Source organism: Tachyglossus aculeatus, chromosome 22, assembly GCF_015852505.1.
Source record: "Tachyglossus aculeatus isolate mTacAcu1 chromosome 22, mTacAcu1.pri, whole genome shotgun sequence".
Taxonomy (NCBI): Eukaryota; Metazoa; Chordata; class Mammalia; order Monotremata; family Tachyglossidae; genus Tachyglossus; species Tachyglossus aculeatus.
The window spans coordinates 43,000,663-43,026,436 of NC_052087.1; the positions used below are offsets into that span (position 1 = coordinate 43,000,663).

General features: G+C 48.3%; 1 protein-coding gene across 3 annotated transcripts in view; it reads left to right on the top strand.

Moving 5' to 3' along the window:
• Positions 1 to 25,774, top strand: part of LMO1 (LIM domain only 1) — an 83,676-nt gene that overhangs the window by 1,921 nt on the left and 55,981 nt on the right. Inside the window, exon 1 of one of the 3 annotated variants that reach the window (XM_038764721.1) lies at positions 9,500 to 9,768. The exons of the other annotated variants lie outside the window; for them this stretch is intronic. Within the exon in view, the coding sequence (XP_038620649.1) occupies positions 9,744 to 9,768 (25 nt within the window). The 5' untranslated portion in view covers positions 9,500 to 9,743. Of the gene's footprint in view, positions 1 to 9,499; positions 9,769 to 25,774 lie in introns of those variants that run through there. 3 annotated transcript variants of the gene reach the window in all.

The following is a 25,774-nucleotide window of genomic DNA, read 5'->3' on the forward strand; positions in this document are numbered from 1 at the left end:
GACCTCCGAGCCATGGGGAGTCGGAGAGGGGTCCCGGGAAGCTCGTGACCCTTGGAAATTGTCGCCTCACTGTCGCGATGCAGGAGACATGGGGGGGGCGGGGAGAGGGAAGTAAGGTGGTCCTCAGTTGCTCAAAGTAAGAGCCGGTCCAGCAGCAGGCGGGATCTGGGGCTGACGGGTGTCTGAGACCAGAGGGGCAGAAGCACTGAGCGGGCAGTAGCCTGAGCCTGCAGGTGCCCAAAGATAAGAAATCATCTATGCATGTTCTTTGGAGGTTCCCCCTTCCCTGGGATTAGCTGTGTGTGCATGTGTGTGTGCGTGTGTGCGTGTGTGTGAGTTTGTGCACTCCTAAGAGGGCCTTTCCTTCCTTCCTCTGATATCTATAATTCTATTTATTTATATTGATGCTATTGATGCCTGTCCACTTGTTTTTTTCTGTTGTCTGGCTCCCCACTTCTAGACTGTGAGCCCGTTGTTGGGTAGGGATGGTCTCTAGTTGTTGCCGAATTGTACTTTCCAAGCGCTTAGTACAGAGCTCTGAACACAGTAAGCACTCAATAAATACGATTGAATGAATGAATGAATGAATTAATGAATTGTGCCCTGGGGAGGGGAGGAGATATGTGAAGGGTTAAATGGCAGGGGGATGTAGAAACATTAAAACCTTCTTTCTTATGATGCAGAAACAGGAGGCCGGCAGATATCTACTCCAGCCTCCTGTTTTCTTTTTCTTCTTCTTCTTTTTCTTTCTTTCTTTTATTTTCCTTCCCCTTTCCGACTTTTGGATCAGAAATGAGCTCCGGACCAGACGTGGTGGTTGAAGAGGGTGCCCTCTGAGGTCTGAGCTTTCTACTCGCTCTGAGTGATTTATAATGATAATAATAATGATGGTATTTGTTAAGCGCTTACTATGTGCCAAGCGCTGTTCTAAGCGCTGGAGTAGATACAACGTAATCAGGTTGCCCCAGGTGGGATTCACAGTCTTAATCCCCATTTTACAGATGAGATAACAGGCACAGAGAAGTTAAGTGACTTGCCCAAAGTCACACAGCTGATAAGTGGTGGAGCCGGCATTAGAACCCACGACCTCTGACTCCCAAGCCCGTGCTCTGTCCACTAAGCCACACTGCTTCCCTCTCTCAGGCCGTTTAATAAATGCGCGTTGGGATGCGCCCTATTTATCTTTCCCCCTCCCCTAACTTTTTTTTTTAACCAAAGTGCTTTCCCCCCTGTGCCAGCCCTCCCACAGCTGTTTAAACGAGACTCGATGGGAGGTCGTCTCTGTGGCTGGAGGGAGCAGAGCTCTGAGGGAGGGCGGAGAGCCAAGTGGGGAGGGGGAGCTGCTTTGGGGGCGTTTGGACTTGCTGAAGGATGGCAGATGTGCTCAGTACACGGGTCCGATGAGGGAGGGAAACGCTAACGCCTAGACTGTACAGGCCGTTCTGTCAGCCAGCGCCCCACCGACCCATGGGAATGATTCGGGTGTGTGTTTTTGTGTACGTGGGTGTCTATGTATGTGTGTGGGAGATTTAAAAAGCCCAAGTGAAGAACGCATTGAAATGAGAGCCCACTCAAAAGATGGAGAGACAGGTCCCTTGGAACAGGATGCAGGGTGGAGGGAAGGTGACATTTCACTCCTAAAAGCAGAGAAAAGAAAATCAGGGGCCCAGGGATTATTGGTTAGGCCTGCTAAATAATAATTATGGCATTTACATGCTTGCTATGTGCTAAGCATTATCCCAAGTGCTGGGTTAGAGACAAAATGATCAAATCAGATTATCTCTGCCCCATTATGAGCTTGCACATCAATGGAGAGGGAGAAGAGGGTTTTAATCCCCATTTTACAGATGAGGAGACTGTGGCATAGAGAATTTAAGGCACCTGACCTTGGTCACAGAGCAGGCAGGTAGCGGAGACAGGACTAGAACTCAGGTTTTCTGACTTCCAGTACTGTGCTCTTTAATAATTATGGTATTTGTTAAGTGCATACTGTGTGCCAGGCATTGTACTAAGCACTGGAGTGGATGCAAGCAAATTGGGTTGGACACAGTCCATGTCCCATGTGGGGCTCACAATCTCAATCCCCATTTTACAGATGAGGTAACTGAGGCACAGGAAAGTTAAGTGACTTGCCCAAGGTGACACAGCAGACAAGTGGTGGGGCATCCTACCAGATTAGTTTATGTCTACCCCAGCACTTGTACAGTGCCTGGAACATAATAAGCGCATAACAAATACCATGAAAAAAAAAGGGAGCGAGAGAGAAATGGGGGAGCTTTCCCCATCTTGGGGTACTGGCTATGGTGCCATCTGTGAGGGCCTGAGGTTGTGAGGATGGATCAGGAAGCCTTCAATTAATCAATCAATGGCATCTACTGAGCACATACTTTGTGTAGAACTCTCTACTAATCCCTTGGGAGAGTACAACACAGTGGAGTTGATAGATACGATCCCTGCCCACACGGAACTTACAGTCTATATTGGACCCACATCAATCAATCAATCAGTGGTATTTATTGTGTGCTTAATATGTGCAGAGCACTGTCCTCAGTGTTTAGAGAGTACAATACAATACAGTTGGTAGACACGATCCCTGCCCACAAGGAGCTTTCAATCTATATGGAACCCTTGTCAATCAATCCATGCTATTTATTAAGCACTTACTGTGTGCAGAGCTCTGTTGTCAGCCCTTGGGGAAGTACAATACAGTACAGTTGGTAGGAGAAGCAGGATTTTATTGTGGATAGAGCACGGGCTTGGGAGTCTGGAGGTCATGGGTTCAAATTCCAGCTCTGCGATTTGTCTGCTGGGTGACTTTAGCTAAGTCACTTCTCTTCTCTGGGACTCAGTTACCTCATCTATAAAATGGGGATTGAGACCGTGAGCCCCACGTGGGACAGGGACTGTGTCATTCACCCCAGTGCTCAGTACAGTGCCTGGAACATAATAAGCACTTAACAAATACCACAGAAGCAGCATGGCTAAGTGGAAAGAACGTGGACTTGGGAGTCAGAGGACATGGGTTCTAATCCCGATGCTGCCACTTGTCAGCTGTGTGACCTTGGGCAAGCCATTTCACTTCTCTGTGCCTCAGTTACCTCGTCTGTATAATGGGGATTAAGACTGTGAGCCCCACGAGGGACAACCTGATCACCTTGTATTTATCCCAGCTCTTAGAACAGTGCTTGGCATATAATAAGCTCTTAACAAATGCCATTATTATAACTATTATTACGATCCCTGTCCACAAAGAGCTTAGAGTCTGTATTGGATCCGCCTGTCTCTTGGGGAAAGTTTCTAGGCCAAGCTCCTTTTCATCCAAAGAGCATCGATGACCCAGACCTGGGTTTCTGAAAATGTACTCATGTCTCGGGTCCAGGGGAAGGAAGAAAGGGCCGGAAGAGCCTGTCGGCTGGCTGAATTATGTATTGTGGCACCGTGACGTCAGCTTATGTAAGTAGAGCAGTATCATTTCATGTGCCTGCAGTGACACCAAACAACTCATCTGATGTAACCTAATCATCATCATCATCAATCATATTTATTGAGCGCTTACTATGTGCAGAGCACTGTACTAAGCACTTGGGAAGTACAAATTGGCAACATATAGAGACAGTCCCTACCCAACAGTGGGCTCACAGTCTAAAAGGGGGAGACAGAGAACAAAACCAAACATACTAACAAAATAAAATAAATAGAATAGATATGTACAAGTAAAATAAATAAATAAATAGAGTAACAAATATGTACAAACATATATACAGATATACAGGTGCTGTGGGGAAGGGAAGGAGGTAAGATGGGGGGGATGGAGAGGGGGACGAGTGGGAGAGGAAGGAAGGGGCTCAGTCTGGGAAGGCCTTCTGGAGGAGGTGAGCTCTCAGCAGGGCCTTGAAGGGAGGAAGAGAGCTAGCTTGGCGAATGGGCAGAGAGAGGGCATTCCAGGCCCGGGGGATGACGTGGGCCGGGGGTCGATGGCGGGACAGGCGAGAATGAGGTACGGTGAGGAGATTAGCAGCGGAGGAGCGGAGGGTGTGGGCTGGGCTGTAGAAGGAGAGAAGGGAGGTGAGGTAGGAGGGGGTGAGGTGATGTAGAGCCTTGAAGCCCAGGGTGAGGAGTTTCTGCCTGATGTGCAGATTGATTGATTAGGTCACATTGTAACCTAATGTGGTCATCGGAAATATCAATCCACATCCGAAACTTGCTCCAAGACCCTCTCCCCTCTCCACCAACCCCCTCTCCACACCATCAGAGCTAGGGGAGCTTGGGTGGGAACACGCTCACAGGTGTGCCCACACAGACAGGCCATGAGGCTGAGCACCATCCCAGCAGAGAACCCGCCCCATCTCTGGCAAAAGGAGATGGGCTGTAACCCTTCCTGCCACCACGTATGTTACAACCAGCAAATGAGAACAAACAGGATTTCTGCTCAGAGGGAATCATGAGCGCTCAGATATTCTGCCCAGTTTCGATAGATTAATTATTTTAAATCTAGCTGTTTAACTGCTAATTAGGTGTCTTAAAGATTCTAAGGAAATCTGGGGTGGGAACTCAGTCGTGGAAAGTTGAGTGTGGGAGAAGAATTGAAGGCAAGGAAAGTGAAAGCAGACCAAAATTGAACGATATTTTGTTGAAAGAGGGACCTGCCGTAAAAGGGGAGCAGATGTGCCCGTCTGGGTCTTAATGGGCCTTTGAGACTGTGAGCTTATTGTGGTCAGGGAACGTTTCTACTCTATTGTATTATACTCTCTCAAGCGCTTAGTACAGTGTTCTGCACATGACAAGCACTCAATAAATATGATTTATCGATTGAATAATGAGAATAAAGGGGATTCACTATCGACTGGACATCATTTCATCCTGAAAATCTGAAATTTCTCTCCTTATCCAACTTGCTATGTGCATATCTTTGTACCCTCACCAACTCCGGAGGGGATGGAGTGATGATCTCCAGGAGCAGAGGATACATGCTATGGGGGTGGGTGAGTGAGAGGGGAGGTGTCGGCCTAGTATACTCATTTGAGTGAATATTTCATTTTAAATTATATTTTTTTCAAAGTTTCTATAGATTTCCTAGCTTCATAATTATTTAAAAATGGTATTTGTTGAACACTTACTATGTGCCAAGTACTGTACTAAATGCTGGGATAGATACAGGGTAATTGGGGGGTCCCACGTAGGGTTTACAGTCTTAACCTCTCTTTTCAGATGAGGTAACTGAAGCCCAGAGAAGTGAAGTGACGTGCCCAAGTTCACACAGCAAACAAGTGGTGGAGCTGGGATTAGAACCCACGTCCTTTGACTCTCAGGCCCGTGCTCTTGCCAGAAAATCATGCTGCTTCTCATAATAATGGTCTCATAATAATATTTTCTTCCAGAGTAACAAATTTCAAATAAGTGATTCAGAATAAACCCATCTCCCACTTGACTTTGGCCCCAAGCTTCCATTGACAGGAACCCTCTAGGCTCTAAACTCACTGTGGTCAGGGAATGTATCTGTTTATTGTTATATTGTACTCTCCCAAGCACATAATACAGTGCTGTGCACACCTTAAGCACTCATTAGATGTGAATGGATGAATGAACTCTCGGGTAACATTTGAACTCTCTGGTGACACTTACCGTCTTCTGCAACAACAGGATTCCTGGGGCTTCTTCCAGTCCACATTCAAAATTCTGCCACAGACGGTCTTAAGAAGTAGAACAGGAAGTGAAATCCGTGAAATCCTCTGAAATTCTGGCCCCCACCCTCCCAGGAAATGAAAACTTCCCTGATCTAAGGCAAGAACTCTAGACTGTATGCTCCTTGTGGGCAGGGAACTTGTCTAACAACTCTGTTATCTTATACTCTCCCAAGCACTTTGCACAGTGCTCTGCACACAGTAAGCACTCAATACATATGACTAATTGTCTGCTTAATTGAAGGGCAAATTGTAGAGAGAGAGAGAGAGAGTGTGTGTGTGTGTGTGTATACATTCATATGCCCATGTGTGCTGACATTTTCAGAGCTAAGAACTTTCAAAATAGTGGTAGATCTCAATGGGCTTGTGGAATTATTAAGACAAAAGTTGACTCTGAACAAATGGGATGGTATACAGATGATCGTAAAACTTATGAACCCTGTACTCACTAAGGTGTTAGCTTTTCTGGGGCCTAAACACACTATTACAGTTTGGAGGCCCTATTCATCGGTCGGTTCAAATGCCACTTTAGCATGGTGACGATCTTCACTTCAGAAAAACTTTGGGGTTTCGGGTCTGTTTCAGGATGGTCAGGGAAGGGTGCCTGCAGGCCCTGGGAGGGAAGGAAGCCAGAGACATTGAGTCCTGGATGAAAGCGATTTTGTGCAAAATGATATATTTAACATCAGATATGTTCAAGGACTATTAAGATTAAGCATTCAAAATGAAGGAAAGAAGAAAAGCCGTCTGAGCGGTGGATAAGGAATCTAATTAAAAATCGGTATTAACGATATGTATCCTAAGCCTCCCATCATGGTTTCCAAAAGTCCTGTTTCCCACTGGCCATCGCCGAGGAGATAGGACCCATTAGCAGGGGAACAGAATGTTTCCCTGAATTGGATTATGTGATGATGAGCCTGCAAAAGTCTCATGAGAGAGAGAGAGAGAGAGAGAGAGAGAGAGAGAGAGAGAGAGAGAGAGCGCCATGGCTTTCTTCTCTATAGATCCCCAAGAATAGCCATTTGAGCCTGGAACAGGCCTGAACCATCAGAGTAAAATTATCTCCCTCCACTCTGTGTAGAAAGGGGGTTCTCAGGAAGTAGCATAGAGTAGTAGATAGAACACAGGTCCGGGAATCAGAAGCTTGTGGGTTCTAATCCCAGCTCTGAGACTTGTCTGCTGTGTGGCTTTGGGCAAGTTAATTCCCTTCTCTGTGCCTCAGTTCCCTCATCTGTTAAATAGGGAATAAAACTGTGAGCCTCATGTGGGACAGGGACTGTGTCCAACCTGAGTAGCTCACAGATGAAAGCCTGGGCTTTCAGTGTCTGGCACATAGTAAGCACTCAACAAATATCACAGTTATTGTGATTATCATTATTAGTCAGACTGGGAGTAATGCACAGGGTGATCCCTGACAGCCCTTGTGAATACTGGGCAAGGAGACACATGTGACATCACTCCTCCAGGGGAGCACGCAGGATAATGCAATGATGTCACATGCCATTTTGTGGAATTGCACTGATTTTGTGTGATCCTAGAGTTGTTCTTCAGCGAGGACTCCTGAGCCCCCACACTCGTTCCGGAATCTTTGCATTCTCCTCCCAGGTGTGTATGAACTCTGCTGGCAGGAGGTTTAGTGCCTCAAAAATTCATGCGGGAGTAATCAGTCAGCAGTCAATCGTATTTATTGAGCATTTGCTATGTGCAGAGCACTGTACTTAGTGCTTGGGAGTGTACAGTATAACAATAAACAGACACCTTCCCTGCTTACCATGAGCTTACATTGTTACCAAACAGGGGACAAACCCACTGAAGGCAAACCGTCCTACCTAGACTTTGAGCCCCATGTGGACAGGGACTGTATCTGACCTGATAACCTTGTACCAAACCCCAGCACTTAGAACAGTGCTTGGCACATAATAAGCCCTTAATAAATACCATTAAATAAAAGGGCAAGACTATCCTGTAGAAAACAGAATGAATTGTCACGGGTTCAAATCCTGGCTCTGCTAATTGTCAGCTGTGTGACTATGGGCTAGTCACTTAACTTCTCTGTGCCTCAGTTCCCTCATCTGGAAAATGGGGATTAAGACTGTGAGCCCCACATGGGACAATCTGATCACCTTGTAACCTCCCCAGTGCTTAGAACAGTGCTTTGCACATAGTAAGCACTTAACAAATACCATCATTATTATTATTATAGTAATGAGGGAGAAGGACCTGTGCCTCAGTTACCTCATCTGTAAAATGGGGATTAAGCCTGTCAGCCCTTTGTGGGATAAGGACTGTGTTTAACACGATTATCTCAGATCTACCCCATTGCTGAGCACAATACCTAGTACAAAGTAAGTGCTTAACAAATGGCATTTAAAAAAAAAACGCTGGGGAAAAGCCCTAAAGGACTGGTCTAAGCCACTGATACGGGGAAAGTTGTTTGAACTGTTTGTGAAGAAAACTGAAATTGCCTTTCAGACCATCCTTGTGGCCATGAATGCCGTTCAAGGAGGAAATGGGATGAGAGCAAGGGATGGAAATTCCTTCCAGATGAAGGAAGACCCAATTGAATGCAAGTGGGACAGTACAGAGACAACACAGCACCGGCCCAACTACCATAACGCTTCCAGTTTTCAGGGATCCAGGGTCGTGGGAAGGGGATTTGGGAATAGAAGATGCTTCCTCCTCCCATACTCTAGTGTACAACTTTAACCACAGTGAAGGTGTGGAAGCAACTGAGTGTCATCTGCCCGATCCGTGGGGTTAAAATCACTCCCCTTGAAGGTCACCGACAGGGGTACCCCAGTGAACCTCTTCAAGTTCAAGTTGCCAACTTGTACTTCAAGCGCTTAGTACAGTGCTGTGCATACAGTAAGTGCTCAGTAAATACGATTGAATGAATGAATGAATGAAAGTAAGAGCTGGAGTTGGTTGGGGAGCATGGTTGTTGATTGTATGTATTTGTAGGAATCAGCCTCCCTAAATCAAGAAACGATTATCGAGAAGCAGCGTGGCTCAGTGGCAAGAGCACGGGTATGGGAGTAAGAGGCCATGGGTTCTAATCCCGGCCCCGCTGCTTGTCAGCTCTGTGACTTTGGGCAAGTCACTTAACTTCTTTGGGTCTCAGTTCCCTCATCTGTCAAATGGAGATTAAGACTGTGAGCCCCACGTGCGACAACCTGATCGCCTTGTATCCCCCTCCAGCGCTTAGAACAGTGCTTGGCACATAGTAAGCGCTTAACAAATACTACTATTATTATTATTAAATAGGTTCTGAAATAAAATTTTTAAAAAAACTCATATAGAGTTCCTGAAGGTGGTGCTGGAGAGCCAGGCACATTTCAATTTCCCCATTAAACTCTGTCGAAAGAGAAAGAAAGAGAGAGATAGAGTGTGTATGCATGTGTGCGTTTGCGCGCGTGTTGAAGGAGGGGGGGTCTGTGGGAAATGTGCGCATTTATTCAGTAGCAAGAGTGCAAACCTCATAAATTGAGAGAGAAAGACTGCGGTAGCCAGGCTCAGATATTCTCTCCCCCCCGCCTCCCTTCCGTCTCCCAACTCTTTGAATATAATTTTAGATTTCGATTCAGCTTCAATCCAAGGGGAAAACACTTTATAAGGCTGAAAGCTGTGTAGTTGCAAGAGCCGGGGTTATGAGCTATCAAATGCAATTACATTAAGACAGATTATACTGGGCAAATTGAGCCATTTAGAAGGTGAGAATCAAAGAAACAGCTCTGATCCTGTCTCTTCCCTCCCACCCACCCCCTCTTTTTTTTTCTTTCTAAATTACAGTTCCTAGTTCCTTGCCATTCTGAAGCACAAAAGTAGGTGAGACTGCTTTTGTATCCGCAAAGTGCTTCGCTTCTGAATGTAATTCTAGCTGAGTGCAATCTAGGTTAAAAGCTGGACAACTGGGTAATTAGAGCTCTCTCGCCGCCCAAGGCCCGTCAGCCGCGCCGTAGCTCATCCTCCGAGGGCTCAGAGCCGAGCTGAGCTCTTCTCCCCGGGGTGGCAGCTGCGGGACCCGGCCGGGCAGCCCCCCGGACGCTTCTCACGCTCCCTGAGATGATGGTCTTGGACAAGGAAGACGGTAGGTGTGCAGGGGTCCCGTCACCCCCTTCCAATTCCTCCCTCCCCTCCTGCCCCCGAAGATGCTGGTCCCGGAGCGTTTTGGAGGCCGGAACGGGTGGGACAAAGCTGTGGGTGGGTCTGGGGGCTCGCCCTTCTCGGCTTTAGGGAAAAGTCAGCGAGTCCAAGAGCGGTTTTTACCCCGGGCTTCCTCGACTCCAAGACGCCCCAGCAGAAACCATTTCTCCCCGTTTGAATCTTCTAGCAGGATGACTCACATTTCACCCGCGCGTTATCCGAGATGCTTTTTATAGTGGTGTCTTTTTCACACACCCCCGCCCCCATCTCCTGGAACCCCGGACCTGCCGGGGAGCCCCCCTCCCCTTTCCCCTCCCCCCGGTTTCGGATTATTGTCGTCGTCGCCGTCGTTCGGATTGCAATGTTTTTCTTTTTGCTGCGGCTGTCCGCCTACCGCAGCCATAAAGCGAACGGCGCTGGCTTAATAGGCGCTCTAAACGGCTTCAGCAAATCATGGGCTTGTTGGGGAATTTGAGTCTTGAAAGGGTCGGGGGTGAGCCGGGACGGAGGGGGGACCGTGTCTGCCGGGCCGGGCCGGGGTCGTCTGGGCCCGGGTCTGGGGGTCCGGCCGGAATGGTGGATGGGTCCCAGGTCGGATGCGGACTTGGAGAAACCCGGCAGGGCAGCCTCTCGGGGGGATGGAGGGTCGGGGGGCTGCATGGCACCCATCCCCTTGGCGGGAGCGCTACACTCTGGATCCCACCTCTCTGGTCCCCCTCCACCCGGGTCCCCCCACTCTCTCCACTCCAGGGTCCCCCCCTCCCCCACTGTCTCCCTTCCTGAGTTCCCTCCCTGTCTCCACTCTCGAGTTCCCCCACTCTCTCTCTTCCAGGATCCCCCCACTGTCTCCCCTCCAGAGTCCCCCCCACTCTCTCCCCTCCAGGGTCTCCCCACACTCTCCCCTCCAGGGTCTCCCCACTCTCTCCCCTCCAGGTCCCCCGCACTCTCTCCCCTCTCGAGTTCCCCCCACTGTCTCCCTTCAGGGTCCGTCCCCCCCAACACTATCTCCCCTCCAGGGTCCCCCCAACTCTCTTCCCTGTCGAGTTACCCCCACTCTCTTCCCTCTCAAGTTCCCCCCACTGTCTCCCTTCCCGAGTCCCCCCCCCCCCCCACCTTTCTCTCTCGGCTCCCCCTCTCTTCTCTCCTCCCGGGTTCCCCCACCCCTTTCCCTCTGCTCTTCATTTGGCCTCTGCCCTCCTGCCCTCCCGGGGCGCATCTCTCTCTCTCTCTCTCTCTCTCTCTCTCTCTCTCTCTCTCTCTCTCCACCAGCTCTGGCCGGTAGGTAGGTGGGCAGAGGTCCCGTCACCCCCTTCCATCCTCCCTCTCCCTTTCTGCCCCCAAAGCTGATCATACTATAGCCCTTAAGAGGCGGGACCGTGTGATGCACACCTCTAGGCAGTGGGTGTGTGGGTGAGTGTGAGCGGTCAGGCCGGGATTTCGAGGCGGGGGTCGTTTTAGAGGAGACCCGTCGCCCGCTGACGGAATGGCTCCCAGCTGGCCAAGGGCACAGGGGGTCCCGCACCGCACCGCAACTCACAACACCGTACCGCCAATGGCTGGTTGGGGAAGTTTGCCCCGGACGGCTTTGGGGGCGTAGGGACAGCCAGGCGAGAGTGCCAGCGGGGCCCGAGGACCCGGGCGTCCGAACTCCCAGCCCGGGCCTGGCGGGGAAGGGGCAACCGGCAGATCTGGTGATGCCCAGGCTGGGAGAGTCCGGAGAGGGCTGCTCTCGGGGAGGTTGGAAGGGTTGTTGGTGGAGGAGAGGTGCGAGGGGGCTCTTGCTACCCCCTGCAGCCCCTCCCCGGGCTCTTTTCTGCTTTTACCACAAGTGACCTTACCCAGAGGTGCTTCCCTAGTCCCCCCTCTCACCCCCTTCTCCGTGCCCACCTCCATGGCCAGCCTTGCCAGTTCTTCTGACTTCACACTGACCTTTCTGGGGAATGCCAAGAGGGGCAAAGTCTTAGGTTTTGGGCTCCCTCCTCTTCCCACTTGGATATTCACCCCACCTCCAGTCCCACAGCTCTTCTGTACATATCCATCTGTGATTGATTTATTTTAATGTCTGTCTCCCCCTCTAGTCTGCAGATCCTTGTGGCCAGGGATCGTTTATACCCACTCCTTGGATTCGGAGTTTCCCTAGCACTCAGTACAGTGCTCTGCAAACAGAAAAAGCTCAGTAAATACCACTGAACAGTTGACTAATCTGTCCAGTTCCCAGCCAAACACATCCCCTCTTTGGGGCACGGCAGCAGAGAAGAATAGCCCTAGACTGTGGAGCCCGCTTCCCTTGGAATGCAGTCTGGATTCTAAAGATGCTCTCCAAGGTGTTACAGCTTACTGTATGACAAGCTTTTTTCCTAAGCCCCTTTGTAACTGGGTCTTCTTGACAGTTGCCTCCGGAGTAGCCAGCTCTGCACATAGTAAGCACTCAATAAGTACAATTGACTGACTCTCTGGGTGCCATGGAGCTGCTTAAAAACTGGTCCCAGCAGCGACAATCCTCCCAGCCCTGGAGAGGGAGGGAGTCAGATTGTGAGCCGGTTGTTGGGTAAGGATTGTCTCTATTTGTTGCTGAATTGTACTTTCCAAATGCTTAGTACAGTGCTATGCACACAGTAAGTGCTCAATATGATTTAATTGATGTATGTAAGACAAGGCTCTAAGTGCTGGGTTAGATACAAGTTAATCAGGTTGGGTAAAGTCCATGTCCCACATGGAGCTCACAGTCTTAATCCCCACTTTACAGATGAGGTAACTGAAGCAGAGAAGTGAAGTGACTTGCCTAAGGTCACACAGCAGACAGGCAGTGGAGCTGGAACTAGAGCCCAAGTCCTCCGACTTGCAGGCTAGTGCTCTCTCCTCTAGGCCATGTTGCTTCTCTCAGGGTGTTGTCTGTGTCAGTGCGTCTATGGACCTGTGACCTTTGACATAGCCTAAATTCCCTTTGACTTCAAACCTGGTAATGGCTTTAGTGCGTTCTTCCCTCAGAGAGAGAGAGAAAGAGAGAGAGAGAGAGAGAGAGAGAGAGAGAGAGTGTGTTTGTGTCTAAGCATATGTGACAGAGTACAGGGCATCAGGTAGGCTGCTTCTCACACCCGAAGTCCACCACAGGTTTTTCCGGCCCAGACTCCAGTCTCCAGTTTTGCTGGCAACCCTCAGATCCAGGATAGCTTGACCCAGAACACAGCAATTGGGCTTCACTTCTCCAGGGAAGCCTGGTTCAGCGCCCACCCCGTGTTCAGTCAGTGCCGGAGCTCAGAAAGCACTTCTCTGGCTCCAGCATCAACTTTACAGTTGACTAGACTTTGGAGAAAGGGAGGGAGGGAGGGAAGGCGGTGCGGGCAGGAAAATCAAACTGATCTCACCGACTTCCTAGAACTCTGAGTCGGCGTTCCTCTCCAAGGCGTTTGGCCGCCTTCCTGGGCCCTGCACTCCCGAGCGAGCCAGTTGATTTTTATTAGAGGGTTCGGGCTGCCCTCCCCATGTTTCCTAGGCGGGGCTGGGTTTGCTGACAGCATCTGTCTCTGGACCACACACAGCGTCTGAATGTATTTGGGGTTTGTTCTGTGGCTTTCTAGACGGGCGAGGTCTCCCATGGAGTTAGCACGGGCTCTGCTCGGCTCATCCGCACCGTGTTGCCAGGAGCCTTCTGTGAACGAAAGCGCCGGAGCAAAGTCGAACCCAGTGGCAGTGGCTTTTCTCCTGGGCAAACTGCCAATGAGGCTCTACACTTTTTGACATTTTACCTGAGACCTTCAAGGGCAGGTGCCCTTCCCATATTGGCCTTGCCCCATAAGGCTCATGGGCAGTGAGTAACACTATTCCCTGGCCACTGCTGAGAGAACTCAGAAGTGCAGGGAGATTTATGGTATTCGTTAAGCTCTTACTTTATGCCAGGCACTGAACTAAGCACAGGGGCAGGTACAGGCTAATCAGGTTGGACACAGTACCTGTTCCAATTAGGGCTCACAGTCTCAATCCCCATTTTACAGATAAGATAACTGAGGCCCAGAGAAGTGAAGTGGTCACACATGCGACAAGTGGTGGAGCTGAGATTAGAACCCAGGTCCTCTGACTCCCAGGTCCATGCTCTTTCCACTAGGCCGCCGGTAGTCCACCCAAAGTCACACAGCACAACAGTGACAGTTAGGGAGAGCAAAGGTGTGGATGAAGCACTATGCTAAGTGCTGAGGAAAATGGGAAGAAAACTAATTGGAAACAATCCCCGTTCCACTTGTGGCTCACAGCCCAAATGGGGGTAAACAGGCAGATCAGATTCTAATAGTAGAAAACAAGTCAACAATCAATAAGACACTGATGACGGTGTTCCAGTTTTTCGGCCTTGAGGGTGAGAGTGTCTTGATCTCGAACATATTCGCTGCCTCTTGGAGCATCAGCACGTAACACAACTCGTGCTTTTATCCAGTGGGTAGAGTAGTTTCGAAATAAAGTACCATTTATTACAGGATGTTTCATTCCCCATTCTGGGATGAGAGGTGAGGAAGAAATTGCTGCAACCTCTAAGGCCCCTTTCCCTCTTGCCACCAAAGAGGCCCCTGGGTAGGTGGATATGGGAGGGTAGAGACGTGCAGCATGGGAAAGCGAAACTGTGGCCTGAACACTGGAATTTGTTTTGGTTTGGAGTGCTGTCTATAAAATGGATCTTGAATACAATTTGTGCTGTTAAATATGTCAGTCAATCATATTTATTGAGTGTTTACTGCATGCAGAGCACTGTACTAAGCTTGGGAGAGTGCTAAAACCACACATTCTTTCAAAATAATTTCTAGAACATTTTTTCCTGAGGCAGAGCCGGGTGGAATGGTGCTAACAAGCTAGGCTCAGAGTTCAGCAGCAGGTGGGCTGGGGAAGGACCATCGTGTGGAGTGGGGTGTGGTGACAGGATAACAGCATCAGAGGCGAAGTCCTTAGCTTTAAATATAAAACCATTCCCCCCATGTTTGAAGATGCTGCTGCTGGTGAGCATTCATCTGTGCGCATGAGAGACTGAGCCCAGAAGGATGGTTTTTTCTGCCCTGGGCGGATTAAGAGAGAGAGCACCCTTATCTGACTGAAGAGAATGTGAGCCTTTCTGAATGAGGAAGCGCAGGCCAAGGGTATGCTCTGAAGGGAATCGATGAAGAGGCCCGTGGCTCTGCGTGCCATCTTGGCACAGCCCACACACTCTCTGAAATCCAATCCAAATGTGGGCAGATGAGCAGCGATAACTAGAGAAGATGGTGAAGCAAGGGAGACTGTGACCAACAAGGTGGTCCAGAGAACACAATACAGATCTCTGGTGGTCCACAGAGCAGGCCTTGTGGAGACTGGGAAAGACAGAGAGATAGCCCTCCAAAGGGAAGGAACAACAAAATAATAAAATAGTAATAATTATGGTACTTGTTAAGCACTTACAATATCCCAAGCATTGTTCTAAGCACTGGAGTAGATACAAGTTAATCAGGTTGGACACAGTCCCTGTCCCACATGGGGCTCACACTCTTATCCCCATTTTACAGATGAGGTAACTGAGAAGTGAAGTGTCTGACCCAAGGTCACGCAGCAGACATGAGGCGGAGCTGGGATTAGAACCCAGGTCCTTCTGACTCCCAGGCCCATGCTCTATCCACAAGTCATGCTTCTTCTCGATCAAGACGAGCTAGGTGGGATTGGAGCCCGAGGCAGGGATACTGAAAGCCCAGAATGGCCAGTGTCAAATAGCATCTGGGGCTCTAATGGTTCTGGCCATGGACTGATAATGAGGAGGGGTCTGGGGTGGTCCCCAAATCATTTGAGCCCCTTGCCCTTGGGCCTGACACAGGTGAGGCAGGGGCTGCAGTACCAATAGGGAAGCAGAGTGGCCTAATGAAAAGAGCTCGGACATGGGAGTCAGAGAACCTGAGCTCAAAAGGGCAGGGAAAGTGACAGTGAACTTTGTTATATTGTACTGTCCCAAGCTCTTATTACAGGGTTCTGCACACAGTAAATGTTCAGTATATATGATTGTTTAATCCCAGCCTAGCCACTTTCCTGCTCTGTGTCCTTGGTCAAATCAAGGTCTCTGTACCTTGATTTCCTCATCTGTAGAATGGGGATTCAATAGCAGTCCTCCCCCTACTTAGACCATGAGCCCCATGTGGGACAGGGAATGTATCCAACCTGATTATCTTGTATTTACCCCTTTGCTTAGAAAGCACTTAACAAATACCACTATTATTATTAGACCCAAATACTTTGCCCCGAGAGATGAGTCATGACAGCAAAAATCATCTTTCTCCTGGGCACGCCCAGCACCTAAGTTATCTCCCCAAATAGAACTTGAGTCCCCTGACTGGGGAGGAGGGTAAGAAACCACAAAAATCTCTCTCCCCAGGTGGCCAAGGGGCTTGAGGGAAGCCAGAGAGCTGTACTGTGCTGTCTCCAAGACCACATCCCTCTTTCTCCCACTCTGGCCAACACCCCAGAGTTCCAGTTCGTTCCCAGAGTTTGGCAGCTGCCAGGAGGAAGACCTAAATATGAACAGTTTGATTTCCCTGAGCTTTTCTGTCACAACTGCCCGGTATTTATTGAGTGCTTATTGTAAGCAAAGCACCACTGAACTGAGTGCTTGGGACAGTATAAAAGTTAGTAGAAGTGATTCCTGCCCTCAAGGATCTTACTACCTAGTGGGGAGACAGACAGTAATTTAAAGAGAGGAGGGGAAAAGGGAGATTTGTATTTGAAAGTGCCTCAGTAAGTGGGTATGAAGATAAATTTATAATGGTATTAGTGGTGTTGAAGTGGCACTCGCAGGAGGATATAAACCATGAGAAGCAGCATGGCCTAGTGGATAGAGCGCGAGCCTGGGAGTCCGAAGATCATGACTTCTAATCTCGTCTCTGTCACTTGTCTGCTGTGTGACCTTGGGCAAGTCACTTCACTTCTCTTTGCTTCAGTTACTTCATCTTTAAAGTGGGGATTAAGACTGTGAGCCCCATGTGGGACAGGGAGTGTGTCCAACCTGATTACCTTATATCTACCCCAGTGCTTGGCACGTAGTAAGCACTTAACAAATACCACAATTATTATTATTATCAGAGATGGAGAGATCTGAGACAGTTCAGTCCCACATGGGGCTCACAGTCTTAATACACATTTTACAGATGAAGTAACTGAAGCTCAGAGAAGTGAAGTGACTTGCCCAAGGTCACACAGCAGACAAGTGGCAGAGTTAGGATTAGAACCCAGGTCCTTCCAAGTCGCAGTCTGTGCTCTCCTCACAAGACCACGTGGCTTTTCGATAAATGCCACTGATTGATTGCCGGGTTTACATTCCTGATTACGAGTGATGGGAGTCTATCACTCAGGGGCACCAATATATATTTTCTAGAAAAAACTGGATCGCTTTTTTCATTTTCCTGGTTGGCAAAGAGAGAAGTGATTCTTTTGAAAGATTTTCACATTAGTTTAAGTACAGTTGGCCAGAGGCTCAGAACGTAGGAGGACCAAAGCTGGGGATGCACTGGTGTTGAGCTTTCATGTTGCACTTCTGAGAGATAATAAAATATCAATCAGTTTGCCTGAGCAACAGTTTTAAGAGACTCTTTCTGAAGTATTGAATCTTCAAAAAAAATGGGGCTTTTAAGAGCAGTGCATTATTAATAAAATAATCTATTGCTTGTGAATATTTCAATCGATTGGTCATTTTTATTGAGTGCTTACCATGTGCAGAGCACTGTACTAAGCGCTTGGAGGAGTACAGTTTAACAGAATTGAAAGGCACTTTCTCTGGCCACAGTGTCTGCAGGTCAATCAATCGTATTTATTGAGCACTTACTGTGTGCAATGCACTGTATTCGTCACTTGGGAGAGTACTGTGTAACAGGGCTGGTAGACACATCCTCTGCTCACAAGGAGCTCACAGTCTAGAGGGGGAGGCAAACAGTAAAAGAAATTATTGATATGGACATAAGTGCTATGGGGCTGAGGGTTGGGTGAATGAAGGGTACAGATGATGATTATGGTATTTGTTAAGCGCTTACTATGTGCCAAGCACTGTTCTAAGTGCTGGGATAAATACAAAGTAATCAGGTTGTCCCATGTGGGGCTCACAATCTTCATCCCCATTTTACAGATTCAAGGGTGATGTAGAAAGGGAGGGGAGTAGGGGAAGAAGCGCTTAGTCAGGGAAGGCTTCTTGGAGGAGATGTGATCTTAATAAGGCTTTTCAGGTTGGGAGAGCAGTGATCTGTCCAATATGAAGAGGGTTGGAGCTCCAAGCCAGAATCAGGGCATGGAACAGGGGCCGGCAGAGAAATAGATGAGATCGAGAAACGGTGAATAGGTTGGTGTTAGAGGAGTGAACTGAGGGTGCTGGATTGTAGTAGTCTTTCCCATCAGAATGGAAACTTCTTGGGTCAGGGAACATGCTTTGTGTTTCTGCCATATTTTTCAAGCACTAAGTACCATGCATTGCATTCAGTAGACACTCAATAAACACCACTACAATATTTGTTCTGTAAAGCCTAGAAGTAGAGATCATAGCGGAGATACAGATCTGTTTCTGAAATGGTTAAGCTCTGTGGTTTGTATTAATTATTTTCTAGAACTTCCCACCCCAAATTTACTGGAACTTGGTGTTCAGTGCTTATAAATGTTGTTTGCTTTTTCCATTCAAAAGGTGTGTTTCATTGAGCTCCAGCAGTCAACTTAAATATAACAGACTCCCCACAACACCACCCCTCCCTGACACATACACATATACACCCTTCCTTTTTACCCCAAATCCCCTTCCTCAGGACAGGAACCTCTTACCAAATGGTCCAAGGCACTGAACTTTTAGGATGGGACAGGTCAGGTCTGGGTCACTAAATCTGGGCCACCTAGGGTGAGAAAAGGCTAATCAACATTTAACATTATGAACATATCTATAAATTACATATTAAATTATTTATATTATTGTCGGTCTCCCCCCCTATTCTGTAGGCTCGTGGGCAGAGAACGTATCTACCCCTCTTGAATTATACTCTACCAAGCACTTAGTAGAGTGCTCTAGACTGAGCTCACTGTGGGCAGGGAATGTGTCTGTTTACTGTTGTGTAGTAATAATAGTAGTAATAATGATGGTATTTGTTCAGTGCTTACTGTGTGCCAGGCACTGTACTAAGTGCTGGGGTGGATACAAGCAAATGGAGTTGGACCCAGTGTCTGACCCACAAGGGGCTTCACAGTCTTAAATCACATTTTACAGATGAGGGAACTGAGGTCCAGAAAAGTGAAGTGACTTGCCCCAGGTCACACAGCAGACAAGTGGCAGAATCAAGCTTCGAACCCTTGACCTTCTGACTCCCAGGCCTGTGTTCTATCCAGTCTGCCATGCTGCTCTCCCAAGCTGTTAATACATTGCTTCACACCCAATAAGAGCTCAATAAATATGAATAAACGTTCAGTAAGTGCTCAGGGATGGTCTCTATTGCTGAATTGTACTTTCCAAGCGCTTAGTATGGTGCTCTGTGCACAGTAAGCGCTCAATAAATACGATTGAATGAATGAATAAATACCATCGATGATGATGGGGAAGTTTGGGGAAGGTCTGAGGAAGCTCCCAAAAGCAGAACCCTCGAGAGCCCAGGTTAACTGTCAGCATGGAGGTGTGACCTCACCAGCGGGGGGCGGGGGGGGGGCTGATTTGGGATTGTGGGGATCCCCTTCGAGCTGCAGTCACGTGGTCTTTCCCTTCCCCGGGGCCCTCGGATAACCAAGGCTCTGCTCATTACCTATTTAAAGGCAAGTTGCAGAGAGTGTGAATCCAAATTAAACAAGGTTTGAAAACCGAGCCCAGGCAGTTTAATGGGCCCGGGCCAGAAAGAGTTGCGTGCGAGCAGGCTCGCTCTCATTATGGATTTGAGGTCCCGAAATGTATTCCGGAGTATTTTTAATAAATAAAAAAGCAGAACGAGAATGTAGCTGGGAAGGAAGACAAAAGCAGCCAAGCTGTAAATTGTTAATGATAGCGCCCGTGGCGCCGGCTCTGCCCCAGCTGTTTAAATTGATCTGCGAGGGAAAGTGTTTTGTTTCGGCGCTTCCCCGCGTGGGTGTCTCCTGTTCCTTCCTGCTCCCGACAATTCAGTCAGTCGATCGGATTGATTGAGCGTTTACTGTGTGCTGAGCACTGTACTGAGCGCTTGGGAGAGCACGATAGAGCAGGCGCGCCTTCCCTGCCCACAATGAGAGCAGTGAACCCCCGGAGGAAGCTCCTGGATTTTGGGTGGGAGAGGGGGCACCCAAACAGGGGCTAATAATGATAGTATTTGTTAAGCGCTTACTATGTGCCCAGCACTGCTCTAAGCGCAGGAGCACTGATCTGTGCCTGGTGCCCTCCCCAGGCTCTATCCAGACCCCGGGCCTGGTGTGCATCATTCATTAAATCACATTTACTGAGCCACATCTGTGTGCAGAGTACTGTACTAAGCGCTTGGGAGAGTACAATACAACAATAAACGGACACAATCCCTGCCCACAACGAGCTTGGGATGACCCCCTCCAGCTGAGGCCGGGCCTGCAGGTGGCTTCGTGGCCCAAGGTGAGATGAGTCAGAAGGAGGTCACCCTGGGCCCGCAGCGAGGTGGGAAGCTAGTAGTTATCCAGACACCCCATTTCGGTCCCCAAGCTTGGCCTCTGCCTGATTATGTCGTCATCCAAACTTTTGTTGTTGTTGCTAGACTGTGAGCCCATTGTTGGGTAGGGACCGTCTCTATATGTCGCCAACTTGTACTTCCCAAGTGCTTAGTACAGTGCTCTGCACACAGTAAGCACTCAATAAATGCAATTGAATGAATAAATGAATGCTTGTTTTAGGTATTTGATAAGCGCTTACTATATGTTAAACACTGTTCTAAGCCCTGGGGTAGGTACAGACTCATTCAGTTGTACTTACTGAGTGCTTACTGTGTGCAAAGGACTGTACCAAGGGCTTGAGAGTATGATAGAACAATAAGCAGACATTTTCCCTGCCCACGACGCAGTCACTGTCCTACACGGGGCTCACATTCTAAATAGGAGGGAGAACAGGTACCAAATCCCCAGTTTACAGTTAAGGAGATTGAGGCTCAGAGAAGCGAAGTCACTTGCCCAAGGTCAGACAGCAAGCAAGTGGCAGAGATGGGATTAGAACCCGGTTCCTCCTGACTCCCAGGCATGTACTCTCTCCACGGGGCCTTGCTACTTTTCAGAAATGGCTAGGAGTAGGTCTACGTTTCTTTCTCCCAACTCCTCAAACCAACATAGGTTCCCATAGCCTGTTTTCCATCTGCAAATTTGCTGAATGGGGGTGAAACCCCGGGGTGATGAGGCCTGGGGAATCACGAGGCTGGGAGAGGGACCACCTTTCTGGACCCCAGCACTTTGGGGAATGCTACCCCCGTGGGGAAGGGGAAGGGCCAATCACCACCGGTTAGTAAGACTTAAGCAGTGCCGATAAAGCCCTTATTTCAACCTCCCTCTCCCTTTCAGCAGCTGCCTTACACCCACCAACCTCTGGCTGGAGGTTTAGGAGCGAGAACCTTTCCCTCTCCCTCTCCCTCTTTTTTTTTTCTTCACTCGTGCCCCCTCCATTCATTTGCCTATACAAAGCAATAAAGGATAAAACTAAAGTAACATAAATTGGTCTGTCTTCCTGAATCCATGTCTCACTAATGTACCCAGATTAACTCAACTGTAAATTGTCTCCTTTGGATGTCGTGTCTTGCTAAAAGTTTCCTATATGATTCATGATTTGGATTGCTTTTAACAGCTATTGGCTAAGCAATATGGTAAATGTACAAGGTGATGCAATTGGCATTAGTGAGAGGATGCACAGGAGCGTGTAATGCAGTCAATACTACATTAACTACTGATGCCCAATTACAGAAACTGGGAGAGAGTGGCTTTTAGGAGCATTAGAGGGCTTTGTAGAAAAGCTGAGATCACCTGCTGTTCCATCCCTAAAAGCTTCACCCTTTGTGCGCTGGGTTCAGAGCAAACATTTCAGTTGTTGTTTTTTTGTCGAGGGTGGGGGGGGTGTTTTTTGGAGGTGGGGGGGGAAGTTAGGTGTCACCCCAAAGATGCTTTTAGTGCATGCAAATGTGGAGCACCAGAGGTACAGAGCCTTGTCTCCTGGGGCGAGGCTGTCTTTGAATCGAGAAACGAAACCACCTTTAGACATACTGGCTTTGTAACATCAGGCTGCCTTAGCCAATTCCATTTCATTTAAAGAAGCATTTTAAGTGTAGTTTAGAGTGTCCTATTTGTGTACCCGGCAGAAAGGAATTCTATTTTGGTCTCTCACCCTCCTCTAATCAGAATATGATTGTTTAGGACCCCAGCTGGGAGAAAGTGGAGTAAAATATAGCCAGACGCTGAAGAGAACAGGATATTTGAGAGTCTGACCTCTTAGCAGTTCATGTTCAAATTAAACACACATTGTTCTGCCGGAGCCTATAAAAGCCAAAAGCAATAGTTCTGAATACTGAAGAGAGGCCACATTAGCATAGGCTGAGTGAGGTGCTTGCTTCGAGCAGGGAGTAAAAATCATCTCAGCAAAAAATGACCACATCGGCTGCCCTGGCCGAGGTCCACCTAAATCTACACGCTCAAAAGTCCTTGAGTTAGTCGAGAATGCCGACCGTCATTGAGACATTTGGATTTGATTTTTACTGAGCCTTCCTGATGGATGAGGCAGGGTGTCAATCCCAACTGGAGAATCCTTTGCCTCATAATTTTGGTCTAAATAGACAAAACATATAGGCCACAAAGGGTGCACAGTATTGGACGTGGGGGCGGGGGTTGGGGGTTGGGGAGGCGTAGGAGGTAGGGAGGGGCTACAGATGTCAGGCTACAGATGTCATCAGCAGGCCCTCCACCAGCCTCTCTCCCCACAGATTGGGTTGGAAAGAAGTGCAGAAACTGATGGGATGAGAGGCGAGAGACCCCCAAGGGTTCGGGTTAGTGAGGGAAATGGCAGGGATGGAGAGTTGATCCCATGATTAAGGGAGGGGCAGCCTAGGAATTGTGGGAAAAGCAAGCACCTGACTTCTCCGACAGTGAAGACACCAGATGTCGTCCCACTCAGCCACTCCTGTTGATGTATTTCAGGTCCCCACCTGCCTCTTTTTGGGCAGTTTGCCACTTGAGGCATCTTTGACCCCATGGCCTTGGCCACCTTTCTGAGAGAGCAGGACTAGCTGGAATTCATTACAGCATGTGACTCCCCCATCAAAGTATAAGCTCTCTCGGGGCAGGGGTCATGTCTGCTAACTCTACCATACTCTCCCTAGCTCTTAGTTCAGTGCTTGGCTAAGAGTAACTGCTCCATAAACACATAGAAATTTTGATGGGGCGAGGGTCTCGTTTTGTTCAGGTGGTCACTGGTCGTGGTTCCTGGAACTTTGATGTTGGGGGAGAATAGCAGGTTCTGGACCACCTGAGCCAGAGGTGGATTTGAGAAAGGAGGAGGAGGACCCCTCCTTTCATGCTCAAGAGGAGATGAAGACTGATCAGTGCTCCATTATAGCCTGGGGGGCTCACGATATCCACCTCATGCAGCCCAGCCCTCTTCTCACCTCCTTATCTTCTCCTTCCACCTCCCCAATTCCGTTGTGTGGACACTGAGCCCATGGGCAGGACATCTCTTTCGCAATTTTGGGGGGTGGTCTGGTGGGACCAGTGGATGGGGTGGGGAACTAGGCTGGATTGAGTCACCTAGGCTATTTTGCATTTTAACTTTCCTCTCTCTCCCCTCACCCATCCCTCTTTGAAGAAAATCCCAGTTTAGTTAAAGTGAAAGTACCGGGCGATATGGCATTACCAGAACTGACTTAAAGCACATTAAAAAAGGTATCTATCTGGGTGTAATCAATTCATTGGTTAGCCTTTTGTTTTGTAAATGTGCACCCTTTAAGTGGGCTGCTCAGGGAAATTTGTACATTCATAAAATAGCTGATTGAAAAGCAATATTTCGGATAAATACAAGCCAGCGATCTATCAGCAGTTGTAATAAAACCTGGGCTTCAGGCAGTGATTTTATTTTGAAATAATAAGAATTGCTTTATTCTTTTTACTTGAGTTACCATGGTAATTCTGTCGTGTAGCAGTGTTATATTGATTTAGAAAGTGGACAGTAATATTTCTTTTGTGTTATTCTGTTTCTAGGGGTTGATTTCTAATTTCCACTTGGAGATTACTTTTATAAATTTCTTAAGTCCTTCCACTTTTTTTCTCTAGCAGTGTAATTTTCCTCTCGCACATTGCTATTTTCTGAGCTTATTGGTTTGCTCTTATTTTAAATTAAACTTGCTGGTTTCAAATATTGAAATGACATCTTTGTCTGTGTCTGTACTTCGGTTTAGCAAAATATTACAGTCTGATGTTTTATGCTTAATAATTTAAGGGAGGCGTTATGTCTGTCATCAGTGGCTGTTGGTAACTTATGATTAAACCAACACGGAGCTTAAACTCCTGACATTTTAATATTGTAAGACTGCTGCTTCCACCCCCTCCCACCCCCGACTTGAATCCACTTTTTTTACAGGAGGAAAAATCTACTTGGTCTCCGAGAATATGAGTTTTAATAATTAAACTTGCCAGGTTGGGGCCAACTTACTGGTGGGCAAAAGGTGGAAGACCTGGGTCTTGTGGTGGCCCGGGAGGGGCAGAGCTGGCTCCAGACTTAGGGCAGGTGGGAAGGTGACTGCTCCTCCGCCCTCTAGTTCTCTGCTTCCTCCTCTCTGGAGAAGTCATGCAAACCTTCGGATTTCGAACTCCTGCTCCTCGAATTCTTTGCAAAGCCAAATAGATCGAGAAGCAGTGTGGCCTAATAGATAAAGTCTGGGCCTGGGAGTTAGTAGGACCTGGGTTCTAATCCCCGCTCTGCCAGTTGTCTGCTGTGTGACCTCAGGTGAGTCATTTAACTTCTCCATACTCAGTTACCTCATTCGCAAAATGGGGATTAAGACTGTGAGCTCCATGTGGGACATGGACTGGGTCCAACCTGATGAGCTTGTATCTACCTGCACTTAACAGAGTACCTGACACATAGTAAGTACTTAACAAATACCATTAAAAATGGTAGTCAGTCACCGACTCTCTCTGGTGCCCCCCTGCCAGAACCCTCCTTCTGGAAAGAGGCTGATCCTGAAGCCCTGGGCCTGGGCAGGTGGCGTTTCAGTTGAGCAGGGCACTTCCCAACACAGGGAACCAGTCTCAAACCCTGTTTCCCATATTAACCATCATTCCAGAAAGATGGCTTAGCCCGGGCCCTCTGCCACAGCTCAGTGTCCTGGACTTGGTTCCACTTTCTTCCTATTAATAAAAATAATAATGATAATTATGGCATTTGTTAAGCGCTAACTTTGTGCCAAACACTGTTCAAAGCACTGGGGTGGATACAAGGTAATCAGGTTGTCCTGTGTGGGGCTCATAGTCTTAATCACCATTTTACAGATGAGGTAACCAAGGCCAAGTGAAATGACTTGCCCAGGGTCACACAACAGACCAGTGGTGGAGCTGGGATTAGAACCCACATCCTCTAACTCACAAACCCAACTTCCAGGAGGTGGTGGGCTGGGCCTCTTGACATCTCTATGCCTGAATTTCCTTCCCTGAAGCAGCTCCTCAATGGACGGAGGCCACAATATCTGAGCACCATGCAAGGAAGAGTTCTGGAGGCCGACGCTCTGGTCTGGTTCCCAGCCATGTCTCCAGCCACTGCCCCCTCACCACTTCCCCACCACCCCCGGGCTGTTTACCCACAAGCCAGACCTGCTTTCAGCCTTCTGGGGGACCAGAAGCCCAACAGCTGTCCAGGGCATGGACAGTGGGAGCCCATTGCTCAGCTGACTTTTCAGCCTGACCTGGCTCCCTCCCAACCCTGTTTCTCCCAGACTCCCCAATCCTTCACTTCATCACCAGGCACTTCTTCTCCATAGAGAAGTAAT